The 13,528-nt window shown below is 32.4% G+C and overlaps 2 protein-coding genes and 1 long non-coding RNA gene across 4 annotated transcripts in view; 1 reads left to right on the top strand and 2 right to left on the bottom strand.

Moving 5' to 3' along the window:
- LOC117686809 (tripartite motif-containing protein 2-like) overlaps positions 1-159 on the bottom strand; it is a 28,375-nt gene extending 28,216 nt beyond the window's left edge. The window contains exon 1 of one of the 2 annotated variants that reach the window (XM_066065448.1): positions 15-159. The gene's annotated coding sequence lies outside the window, so the exon portion shown is untranslated. The remainder of the gene's footprint in view (positions 1-14) is intronic. The other variant, XM_066065453.1, reaches the window with a different exon arrangement.
- Positions 1-13,528, bottom strand: part of LOC105336714 (uncharacterized) — a 408,324-nt gene that overhangs the window by 291,335 nt on the left and 103,461 nt on the right. The gene's annotated exons all lie outside the window — the stretch shown is intronic.
- Positions 5,783-8,515, top strand: LOC136269874 (uncharacterized). The gene is made up of 3 exons (XM_066065428.1): positions 5,783-5,845; positions 6,538-7,259; positions 8,176-8,515. The coding sequence occupies exons 1-3, from the start codon at positions 5,807-5,809 to the stop codon at positions 8,231-8,233; spliced, it is 819 nt and encodes a 272-aa protein (XP_065921500.1). The 5' UTR covers positions 5,783-5,806; the 3' UTR covers positions 8,234-8,515.

Genomic DNA, 13,528 nt, shown 5'->3' with positions numbered 1-13,528 from the left:
GATTGGAAACATACCTTGTTAACAAGAAATAACACAATCTCTAACTGCCTGGTATGCGTGTCCTAAACATGGCTGATCCTGCTCTGGTTGCTACCTGATCAGATATTGAAAAAATATCAGAGTTACTCCCCGTTCATCACTACCGCTACTTGTCAATCAACAAAGGCAAGGGTCTTCAGTCCACGTTTGGCCGCGGGACACGGACCCCTGAAGTTTATAATTGTTTTATAACAAATTAAATTTTTTTTAATTATTGTGTTCTGAGGTAATATAAACAAAACAAACCATTTAAAAACATTTTCAAACACCAGAAACGTTTTCAATCCAGAAGCAATTAAACGGTTAAAGCAAAGAAATATTAAACTCCTCTCCAATCTTAAAGTTCATAAACGGCCAAGAAACTGATAAGTTTAATATAATACAAGAGGCCCAGACCATGGGTAACAACGCTCATTTGAACAACAGTTCTTGCATGTATAAATATCATTCTATTTCAAACTTATTTTATAAAGATTTTTTCAAAAATATTTTCAAATATGAAGCTTTTTAAAAATGTCGTAAAACTATAATCTATTTTATTATTTGATAAAAAATCATGGTATTTATTGTCGATATTGTACTTAGAGCTTACATTCACCGATAAATATGGACGTTTTTGCTTCACTGAAACGGAAATGTCACTGATTTGATATCAAAGGTATAATTGTTTCAGTATATTAACTGCATTTTCAAACCCGTTTAGTTTGAGGAATATTGTATGAGGCATGTACATGTACATAAAACCGCCGAGTGAACGAACACTAATAACTGATATTTTTGTACACACATTAATAAATTATTCTAATTAAATATAGAAATGAATAAATTATTTTAATTAAATATAGAAATGCAAACACTGAGTACTGTCACGAAACGTTGGGTGAATTTATCGGCATATTATGACTGACTGAAAATCTAAAAACTAAAAATCACACACGTGTCATGCAGATAGGTAGGTTCAATAAAAATGCCATGAATGGTACTATACAAAAACAAGTGGATTTGGTTTGTCAATTTAAACAATAAGACAAGTTATGTTGCGTGCAGAATATCAAAAATATAATCAATTAATGTATTTATATTTTACGATTAACATTGTTTCACAAGAGACACTTTATCGTATTGAGATCTATACAATATAAAAATGTCCCCTACTATCAAGCCTCCTTAAGTCGTGTTCCCGATATCTCATTTCTTTTATTTTGCAGGTATTGGACATTTTCGGTTAAGTGAACACTTACTAAATCGCGACTACGATTTCTCAGTATGGAGCGCATTTCTGACTAAAAAGGTACAGTGTCATGTTGTAAAATTTGGATTTACGGGGTGGAAGTAAGTACAAAATTTTAAACATGACAATAGCTTTACGATATATTTGGCGATTTCATCCTTACATCCACCCTGCGATCGTTGTTATGACCGGAAAATATAAATTCTGGTTCTGGTTTTACTATCGGCATATGTACTAGTATATGAAACGGGTCAATTAGTTTTTATAATAGCTTCATATATATGTACATATATTAGTACTTTAACTATTTTGCACATATATAGACAGTAAACCCCCTTCCCCTCAATCCATTCCCCAAAAATAATAAAACAATTGAACAACATTAATAAATTGTTTCATTCATGATATAATTATTGCTCTTTTCAATTGACAAGACCTGCTGTTATTTCCACAAAGAAGACAGCTTGGATCTAGGATGTCGCCAAACACTGTTCAGAGTTTTATAGGCTCTCAGTTTTACAATTAACCTTTGAACAATTGATCTGTGCGATGATATGATTCTGTTGTATTTTCTGTGTTTTCGTCTTTCCTGTGGTGTTCATAAATTTTCTGGGTAGTGAACGTTGCAATCTTTGCACTGTAATTCACAAGTTTTGTTTTTATGTATTCGACATTTCGGATAAATAAGGGTTGATCTTCGTTCCTGGAATGGGACTATTTTATGTTTGTCATATCCATCTGAGATGTGTTTGCCTAAACATGGCGTGCAGAGGTTGATATGACAAAAGTCACAGTAGCTTTGTACTAAAACGATCTCACAAAGGTCGTACTTGGGCACATCCTGTGCACTTGATTTAGGATCCACGGTCGTTCTATAAAATATACATGTACATGTAAAAGCCTTTTTAGGTAAATTTGTCTTATTAACTTTATCACCTTTTTTCCATCTTTAGTAATCAGTGCCATTTCAGCGAGGAAAAAAAAATCTTTGAAATTTGCCCGCGAGCATGTAAATGAAACATTTTGATTTGTCACTGAGAATAATTTAAAATGAAACGGGTGTAAGGCGAATTCACATAGGTACATTTATTTAGTTTATGTTCTATCAAATTAAGATTATATCACTTTGTTTTTAAGGAATTTGTTTCTCTTTTTCATTATTTTGATGAGAAACTATATAATTAAATGTTATTACTTAAATCTAAATTAATTTATTTAACCTATATTACTTATATCTTACACCATTTGATTATGCATTCATATTTTCGGTTCATTTTATATATATATGCCTATAATATTATGAGAAATGCGTTATTAAAAAATTGATTTCACCGTCTGCGATAATATATTGTAGATATACATAGAACTGTCATGTTGTAAATTTTAATATAACTTGGTGGGTGTAAATACAAAATATACAACATAGCAACTAGTCAAAATAAAAAAAAACTGTAAAAATTGTTTTTACAATTAATTCAAAAATTAACAACATGACAGAACTATTCAGTGAGAGAAGGCTGATATAAAATGGTTCCTAGGCTAAGAAATAATATATTTAAAAGTACTATTAATTTCCTATTTTATAAACTAAATGACAACATGCAGTTAAGATGCTATGTTCTTTGGGGTTTTTTTGCATTCTAAAAGCGTTATGGATGTTCGTTCTTTCGCGGAATTTTTCATCCTTATGAAATTAGATATAATCGTAAAATCAAAATAACGCTTTCGCGCATTACATAGTTTTTTTTTTTTTTAAATTTTGTATATTATATCTTTAGTTTCATGCACACTTTCCATCCCATGCTAGAAAAGTAAGATCGCGTTTTTATGATAAGGAAATTTTTCTCTTTTCATCATTGGCAACAGTAAAAAGCCAAGTAGCATCCTACCGAACTATATCCCTAATCATTCACACAAATTAAAGCGAAAAGTTGCGAACTGGGAGAAGGCGGTCTAAGTTTTTGAACTTATGCCCAACCCCAGTTGTAATTCTGTACAATGAAAATATGTTCAAATCAAATCAAAAGTTGTGTGTGAAATAAACCTAATTCAAGTGAACTCTCTTTCCTTCAGTTTACACGAGACACGCACTGAGTATGATTTAATTGACCTAAATTTTACCGGTCATCTGTAAGATCTGATAATGTGGGATGCACGACGAATCAAGAATTTATTTCTTTTAGGCGCCGTGTGTGTGTGTGTGTGGGGGGGGGGGGGGGTACTGAGGGAAAATTTTGTTTGCCTAGTACTGCGACCATTCATTGATACCATAGGCGTCGGAACGGGGGGGGGGGGGCTTATAGTTGGGACTAACTTTTTTTCAAAGTTATTCCCAACTATAACAATAATCCTTTTTCTAGATTTCTGATGAGTCTGTCCCCTTTATAATAACTTTCTTCCGATGCCACTGGATTCAATGTAATTTGAGCAACATTATCGTTGACAACTTTATGCAGGAGTACTATAAAATATAATTCGTGCTATAACTGACTAAAACAATTGCTAAATTTATCATCAAGCGATAAGCTTAGTTTTGAAAAATAAACATTTGCAACGCTTCTGGTTCATTCTTCGAAAGTAGCGAAAGTAGCTGCAGCTAATCGCTTGGAAAATTAAAAAAATCATTTTTTCTTTTTCAATTTACAAATTCTTTTATAAACAATATTGTACGCCAGCCTCAAATATCATCATTCATAAACACAATATTTATTTTCATAGTAATTAATTTGTCCCTTTACCTTAAAACACTATAGATGTTAAAGCGTACAATAGGCTTCCGCAGACTAGTCTTACCATCAAACGTTTCTGGTATCTATAAATATCTACGTCGGAATTCCCCCTTGTGTTTGTACAACCAGCCATTGAAGTTGAACGTCGTAAGTATTTAGTTAATTTGATACTGCTAATCACTAATTACTGATTGCTAAAAGTTTGAATTCAGGATTACAGATAAATTGTTTTTATAAACCCTCAGTATTAGATGACTAAAATAAAAATATGAACTATTATATATGTGTAGAATCTGTTGCTCTTTGTCCGTCTCACGTGCATTCTATAGGAATAAGTGATAACAGGCACACAATGCTCATCGCTTCTTGACAAAAAAATGGAGGGGGGAGGGGGCTCCACATTGTAATTAAATTTTTATTTGTAAATATTTTCTAACAAAGGTGGAAGAGGGGCAGGCATCGTTATACTGGGTACCTTGCACTGTTTACATTTTTTTTTTATTTTCATTTCATCAAAGCACTGTAGCTAAAGACATTAATAATAAAAAAGATGATGAAACAGTCCCTATCCTCCATTTATTTTACTTATAACAGAGTGCAGAAAATGTCATATGTAACATGTGTAGAGAGGCAATCCCAAACAGATCAAGGTTAAAATCAACATCGGTACATTGTTACAACAACAGTTAATAAATCTTATCTGTATCTGTTTGAGACCCAATCTATGCTATATATATATATGATCAACATCCCATGCGCGGATATAGAAGGGAGGGACAGTTCCTATTCTCCCCCACCCTCCGGAAAAAAAGATTTACACTGTATATTTAACAACAATAGCCCCCCACTCCCCCCTCCCCCCCCCCCCCCCCCCCCGGGGCGGAATAAAATTAAAATTTGGATCTCCCCCTTTGAAAAAGTGTCTGAATAGGCGCATTTATCAAAATTAACGCCTTTATAATGCGAAAACTACTGTCTGTTCGGTAGTATTCATTTTTACAGCTGTCTTAAATATTTAGTGTTTTAAAAATTTATTGTAAATTTGTGATTGTTATTGCAGCAGAATCAAGTTACATTAGCCAATGCATTCGTGAACAATATAACTAAGATCTTTAATTTCTTTTCGGGGGAGGGGGGGAGGGTTTTTTATTAGTATTTCGTTTTGTATACCTTATAATACGTTGTCAAAGTAATCGTGGACGCTTTAAATTTTATTCTAAATAAATAAAAAAAACACCCAATTTTCAGAAGAGTATTATGATATGTATATGAATAAATTCAGAGCAATGTATATTTCTTATTTTGGAGTTATTATTGCATGTATTAACATTGCCTATACAGGCCACATGGCCCAGTCTGACGTTGAATTATATATAGAGGTTTTTATAACGTCTTATTCCTTGGTTTACCTGAGAATATATATTATACCGCATTCACCTTCTGCCCAGAGGATATAATCGCGCGCTTCATTAGAAAATTGCTTGTTAACTAGTATTTTTAGATAACATTGCTTTTTATTAATTAAACCATGATAAAAGGACAAGTTTATATTTTTAAAATAGCATACAATTTTTAGAGTAGAAACATAAGAATATGCTAGAGTGGATCTAGGGGCCCAGACCCCCCCCCCCCTCTTCCTGCAAAATTCAAATTTCTCTAAATTTACATTAATATAAAATCACCAAATATATGCATCAGACAACACCTTTGGGAATGTTTCTGGATCCGCGCATGATATGTTTTAGATTTTAATTATTTCTCATTTTCTTTGGCTTTCAGAAAGACCATACATGTAATTCAGTCAAAGATGTATTCAAGTTTTAGAAAATACCTGAAGACACACCGGGTGAGTTAATAAACAGAAAATAAAACTTTGAATCTTTATCTGGTAACCCTGTAGTTATCTTAATGAGTTCTTGTCTCGACACATTGTTTTAATGTTTCATAAACGATCGAGGGATATAGCTTGCTAAATTATCATAATTTACCATGCAAATTCAATTTTTTTGTTTTTGTAAACTATATTGGTTCTAAAAACAAAACAGTGGTATTTCTTTCTTCCCTTTTTAAAAAAAAGAATCAAATGAAATTATTTCTCATATATATTGACAATACATACAGAGACAACTTGTTTTTCGGTATACTTTTTGTTAATAATAGATCTGAATTGTCCTCCTAAGAAGGCGAATAATTCAATGACAAAATATAACGATGTGTCTACCTTTGATCCAGCGCAGGCGACCCACCCACCCCCCCCCCCTCCCCCTTGGAAAATCGTCATTTCTTAAATTTACCTTGAAGTAAAATGACCGAAAATATGCATTGAACCTTCCAGGGAAGCTCAGATATTCGTCGCCCCTTCCCCTCCCTTGAAAAAAATCTGGTTCCCGGCATGCAGTGTTTATCATTTCAACATTAACAGACTAAATTGGGTTTTTCCTTGCTTGCAAGAAAACTGGCTAGTACTGCTTTTTTTTTTTTTTGATTATATCTAACAATGCTTAAATTATTAAAATTGATTTGTATTTCATATTTCAGCCGAAATCGGAGACAAGTTCCGGTCAACATTTTGTTGAGTGCGACAACTGTGAAACGGAAGCTGCGCAGTATTTTTGCAAATCATGTCCAGGTCACCTCTGCGAAAACTGCAAAACGGAGCATGAAGCAAAAAAGTTAACTCAAGATCATGTCGTCGTTTTGTTATCCAAGTATAAATCAGATCCGTTCGTGTGTCAGGAGTCCAAAAAGGGAAAATGTGCCTGTACAATCAAGAAAAGTCTCACAAAAGAAAGAGAAGAAATCATAAGTCATTGGGTGCCTTTCCTTGAAAAAATGCAGGAAGAAGAAGAAATGAAAAAGACACTGTTATATACAAAAGTTGGTGCTACCAAAACTGAAATCAAAGGACATTTTGACCAAATTATTGAAACATTTACCAATCTAAAAGAAGAAACCATTCGCATTTTCGAAGAGGAGAATGATAATGCTACAGATGCCATTAACAGAACGATACTTGAAATAAAAGAGAACACACGTAAATTGGAGGATCGAAGGAATGAAATCAGTTATATCTTAGATGGAGACGATGAAGATGTGAAGAAAAACATGTGCATGAAAATTAAAGAGGAGAAGTTGACTCCAAAACGGTTCTCTTTTGAGGTCGAAGATTTCTGTCCAGGCAATTTAGAGAACAACATTCTGCAGCAGATGTTTGGGAAGCGACCAGCTATTTCTAGTCATGAAACCGGTCCACACAACAGGTATGCAAGAAACGCAATCAATTCACACAGTTGAAGATCAATTCTATACAAAAATATAAATTGTAAATAGGGTTTTGGGGCTTGTTTAGTCAGACTTTACATGCATACTGCATAAAATGATATATATTGATGTAATAAGTAGCGAGATGTCATAAATATGATTCTAAGGGCTACCGTTGGCATAATAAAGGCTATCAAAGAAAGCAATATGGCTAATTTTAACAGTATAAAATAATAATAAAAAGAAATTGCAGTTATCTTAAAGAATATTTAATAACTATATGCGCAGTTTTCAAATTATAGAAAAAATATTTGTGGACAAATCAAAATCTTTTGAACGTTACCATGAAAACCAATTACATGTATTATTTTCTTAACATAATTTTTTTTTAATTTTTAATGTAAATACCATAGAAATTATATTTGAACCAACAAACTCATAGGTGTGTTATACATGTTGCTGTATTTTAGATATACAATTTAGATGAAAAAAAAACATGACATTTGTTGCTATAGAAAAACGTTAATTTTTAAAAAGAAAATGAAAAACCAATAGTGATTGAGATTCTTGGCAGCAAAAATTCTTGTTTTAAACACAATTTGGAACCATAACTTGTTGCTATTCGTAAGAGACTTGCCTTACGTTGATATCAAATACATTTAAACATTACTCGGCATCTTAAAAAAAGAAGTGTAATGATTTAAGAAAATAATTCAAACATTTTTTTTAAATTCATCAACACGTCTTTGCAACATCCTGGGTAACATCTTTATTCATCAAAAGATATCACATTACTAACACATAGAGAAAATCCGGTTACGATACGTGGCCTCCGTATTTTGATAATTACCGATCATTTATTTAAAAGTTCTCTAACCACTATTTACAATGTACATGTAAAAATCTTTTTTTCAGATTTGTTACCTTGGTCTCATCGAAGTTAGAAAAAATCGGAATTAAATCGCCAAAGTAGATACGGGAATGAAAAACGTGTTTGTATTTTGCTTTTTTTTTTTTAGATATGGCGATTCCCAAATGTATTAATCATCTGGTAAATGTTGGCTGTGCCTACACTTCAAAATATTTAATGATATATTTAAACAACATTTTATTTAATACAATATATTGAATAGATTGTGGCAGCAGGCACAGCCTATTTTAGCCCTCCCCCTGCATCAAAGTCAAAATGAACAAATTGAAATATTTAAATGTTCAATATTGATAACACAAGACAGACTATAGAAAAGATACAAATGATATATTGTCAAACTACATGTATATATGTTTTTAATGTCATCAGAATATCAAACAATCTATTACATGTATTACTCTGTCTATTTTTAAATTTCGGTTTTTAATATTATTTTTACCCTGAATGTGGCTATTTATAAACTACTTGTAATCTGAAGATCACTTTCGTTTTCATCCTTTATTGAGAAGCACTCTATGTAATGTTGAACCTCCCTCATAAACATGTACCATTAAAGAAAGATATATTACCCCCCCCCCCCCACCCCAACCTCAGTCAAATTATTTTATGCTCATTCTGAAAAAGCCACTTTGATGTTTACATAAACATATTTACATTTTATGCATTACAGAGCTATAGTGTACCATTGCCAATGTATTGATATCATTGTCTCTTTGAGACCTGTCTCTTAGTGAATTACTTTATTTTTTTTTTTTTTTTTTTTTGGTTATTTTTTTTTTAAATGAATACTCATTAATAAATATCAATATTCATGAACGCTATTTTAGTTGTGTTTTTTTTTTAAATTCTGATAAAAAAAAAATGAAGTGGGTTTTATTAGTCTATTTGCACCGTTAGTAGATTCAGGATAAATGATCGAATCAGCTAAAAAAAACTTTCAAAACAGAATTCAACGACCAAAGATTACTAGTACTTTTACTCAGAACTAGCCATGAAATATTTCATAGTGGTATTTAAAATATGAATATTGTATATTTCATTTTAAGGAATGCATTATTAAATAGCTACCAAATTAATATGAGTACTAACCGAGTTGGGTCAGTTTTTGATTAAAAAATGTTGACGCGAATTATTATTAAGAAATAAGGAATCATTTTTTAGTATTATGATGTGATCAAATACTGATCAAATCCAATAAAGCCCGAAGGTCTTTATGATAGATTTAATCCCGCCCGGCCTTATTTGATCATCTCAAAATATTCAAAGAATGATTCCTTATCACTTATGTTTTTATGATTTTCAGCAATTGAACGATCAAATATTTAAAAAAGTTCAATGTTCTTCATTAACACAGACATGCAATGTTCCATAACTCTTCCATTACGTTGATACATGAACTGAATTGTATGTGATTCTGCACGCGTGTAAAAATTTAATTTAATTTTTTTTTTAATTTAAACAATATGTTATTATGCAATATATCACATAAACCGATGGGACAGCAGGCATTGTCTATATAAATATTCTCCGACATACAAATCATACGTGTAAATACAAGACATACGTGTAAATACAAGACATACGTGTAAAAATTATTGTATAGTTGTTATATTCTCCATGAAAACTTTATATTCTAAATGCCGGTTGTTATATATTATGCACATCAAGTGTATACGTCGCTTTCTAAACTAGACGAATTGAATAATCAATAAACATTCCAATCAATCAATTCTCAGTAATAGCAGTTCGGGCGGCCGTCAGATTTTTTTTGTTCAAATTTGTGAAATTATTTAATTTGTTTGTTTTTGTTATATTTATTTATTTTTTTTTTTATTTCTTTTCTTTTTTTTTTTTGGGGGGGGGGGGGTTCTTGTTTTTCGTATGTTTCCTTCTTTTGTTTTTAGTTTTTTAGCTCACCTGAGCTGAAAGCTCAAGTGAGCTATTCTGATCACATTTTGTCCGTCGTCCGTCCGTCCGTCCGTCTGTCCGTCCGTCTGTCCGTCTGTCCGTCTGTAAACTTTTTACATTTTGAACTTCTTCTCTAAAACCGCTTATCCAATTTCAACCAAATTTGGCACAAAGCATCCTTATGGGAGGGCGAATATAAATTGCAGAAATAAAAGTTTGATCTGTATTCAAAGCGGAGAAAACCTTGAACTTGTAGAAAAAGGGGGGTGCATTTTTAAAAATCTTCTTCTCAAGAACTACCGAGGCAAATTCAACCTAGTTTAGCATAAATTATCCTTATGGGAAGGAAAATATAAATTGCAAAAATTAAGTGGTAATTCTGTTTCAATTCTGAGTTATTACGAAAATAATAATAAAGGAAAGGCGTGTTTCAATCAGTTTAATAGCTTCGGGTTCGGCATCCGGTAAAATGATTCCATACTTCTAAAACGAGGTTCTTTGTTTAAAGCAGCCATGACATTATACGAAAAAGGGTCGATCTGACTATGATGAATTTGCTTGTTGTGCAACAGTTCGCGTATGAAGGGAAATTTTGAAACATACAAAATATATTGGTGCCGATTTTGTGAAGTAAATTGAGGCTAAATATTTCAATGTGTTGACAGTTTTCACACATGACGTTGGTGTTAGCTTGTTCTGATTTTCGTTTCGTTCTCATCATGCTTTGTAACCTGGAAACTATCGTCTGTATTTCGTGATTTTTACGTATCAAATCAAACAGAGACTTCGGTAAATCAAACAGTTAACTGTTTACCTGCGCAAATTAAGCAAAATCGGATATAGGGGTACTGAAATACAATTCATTCTATCGGTAATTCGGCATTATCTTTTGCGTAATGGTACATGTAGATTAATGCAATAAATTTTGTTGAGATGCTCGGCATTTTCTCGAGTTTATTAAGTTTAAATAGAGTTTGATATCGCTGACGGAAATATGTAGGTATATACATGTATATGATTCATTTTGAAAAATAAATTGTGTTCTTTATTTGTTATACATGTAGTGCATGTTTCTTGTGTTTAATTGTTTACAATTTCTATTTACCAACCATATTTGAGTGTTAAGTTTCGAATTATAAGCAAGATACAGAGATTTGCTCACAATTCTATGTTTGTACACAGATCTTAAAAACTAAAATTTAAAAAGGTAAAAAATTTGTCAATATTTATTAAGAAAATTTTCAAAGTCTGTTCTTCTTAAACCAACTATAACAACTTATTGTATTGTAAACTTAACCTTTTTAGCTCACCTGAGGGTGGGGCCACAATTGGGGGTCGAAGTTTAACAAATGAATATAAAGAGTAAATCTTTAAAAATCTTCTCCTCAGAAACTAATCAGCCAGGAAAGCTGAAACTTGTGTGAAAGCATCATCAGGTAATGTAGATACAAATTTGTGAAAATCATGATCCCCGGAGGTAGGGTGGGGCCACAATGAAGGATCGAAATTTTACATAGGAATATATATAGAATAAATCTTTAAAAATCTTCTTCTCAGAAACTAAACGGCCAGGAAAGCTGACACTTGTGTGGAAGGATCCTCAGGTAGTGTAGATTCAAAGTTGTGAAAATCATGACCCCCGGGGTACGGTGGGGCCACAATGGGGGATCGAAGTTTAACATAGGAATATATAGAGAAATCTTTAAAAATCTTCTTCTCAGAAACTAATCAGCCAGGAAAGCTGAAACTTGTGTGAAAGCATCCTCAGGTAGTTTAGATTCATAGTTGTGAAAATCATGACCCCCGGGGGTAGGGTGGGGCCACAATGGGGGGGGGGGGGGTCAAAGTTTAACAAAGGAATATATAGGGTAAATCTTTAAAAATCTTCTCAGAAACTAATCAGCCAGATGTTTCTTTATAATTGTTAAGACTTGGGCCCAAGGACAATTCTTTGGCCTCCCGAGAAGGTTCAGAGTTTGATGTACGTTTATATCTAATATATAAACTATTGTTAAGGATCTTTTTGAGAACTGCAATACTCAACATATGATATGACTATAAAATCATCTTGTTAGAAAAGGGACTAATGATTATAAACATAAGAATATCCAGGGGAAAATGGATTTTATTTATACAGGATCTACATGTATTATTGTACATTGTCCAGATAGTTTGTATTATGACTCCATTAAGCTGATTTTATCATACCTATTGTTCCTCAGGTGAGCGATGTGGCCCATGGGCCTCTTGTTTTTTAATAAAGTACCATTAAAAGTGAACCAGTTTAATATTGTTTGCTATCAATAAACTTTCCAATCAATCAATTCTCAGTAATAGCAGTTAGAGCGGCCGTCAGATTTTTTTTGTTCATTTATTTAATTTGTTTGTTTTTGTTTTGTTTTATTTATCTATTTGTTTATTTTTTTTTTTTTTTTGGGGGGGGGGGGGGGGTGTTTTCGTATGTTTCCTTCCTTTGTTTTGAGTTGTGGTTTGTTTTCTTGTTTTTAATTTTTTTTTTTTAAATAAAGTACCATTAAAGGTGAATCAGTTTGATATTGTTTGCTATGAAGACGGGAGTGGAAAGTTAACCATGTGTACGTTAAATGACGACACAAAAAAAAAACAAGGTAATATCCATCAGTGCTTTAACACAGATAATGGGGATAACATTAGTGCAAAGAAATAGACCACAAAAAAGTCGTTTACATTTCCAGATGATTAGCTGACCACAAGGTTATAAAGCTACGTGCGAAGTGTTATGTATTTATCACGTGGTTAACACAGAGTGTCTTTGAACTCTGGCACCATTTGCCCTGTTTGTGTACCTTAACTTAGAGCAAGCCTCTTTCTTGAGGTCAGCTAACGCTTTAACACACTATAAATTACAACCCTATACCATCCTTGTATTTTTTTAGTTAACTATATTTACATGTACGAAAAGGTGAGTTCATCATTCCAAAGAACGATTGAATAGATTGTAACATTTCTTTTGATTTGATTTCTTCTTCGGTAAATAGCAAAATGTACTGATTAGGTGCAAATCAATATCTAGCATATATTTAGGTTAGAGTTTTAATAAACAGGGTTATATATATATATATATATATATATATATATAGAGAGAGAGAGAGAGAGAGAGAGAGAGAGAGAGAGAGAGAGAGAGAGAGAGAACAGAACCTGCAATAAATCCAATATTTATGATTTAATTATTGATTCATAAAAATGTGTTGCATTGGCAAATAAACGACATATGCATGTCGGAGAGGGAAAAATGATATAGGATATAATAAAATGCATCAAAATCGACTGTTGTCCTTCAAGCTCACGACATCTTAAAAAAATAAATAAAGTTAGTTCTATAGTTTCTGCTCAATTAACTGAACACCCGATTAATGTTATTCTCGCATGCATGCATTTAATAAGAAATAA

Source organism: Magallana gigas, chromosome 1 (assembly GCF_963853765.1).
Source record: "Magallana gigas chromosome 1, xbMagGiga1.1, whole genome shotgun sequence".
In the NCBI taxonomy this organism is placed as follows: Eukaryota; Metazoa; Mollusca; class Bivalvia; order Ostreida; family Ostreidae; genus Magallana; species Magallana gigas.
Note: the sequence above shows the minus strand (reverse complement) of the source record. Positions and strands in the feature narration are given on the sequence as shown.

Bases quoted from the DNA above. Each gene is read 5' to 3' on its own strand.
- LOC136269874 (XM_066065428.1), top strand. From the start codon at position 5,807: ATGTATTCAAGTTTTAGAAAATACCTGAAGACACACCGG. The intron at 5,846-6,537 runs GTGAGTTAATAA...TTCATATTTCAG, and splicing joins AATACCTGAAGACACACCGG to CCGAAATCGGAGACAAGTTC. The intron at 7,260-8,175 runs GTATGCAAGAAA...TCTTTTTTTCAG, and splicing joins GAAACCGGTCCACACAACAG to ATTTGTTACCTTGGTCTCAT.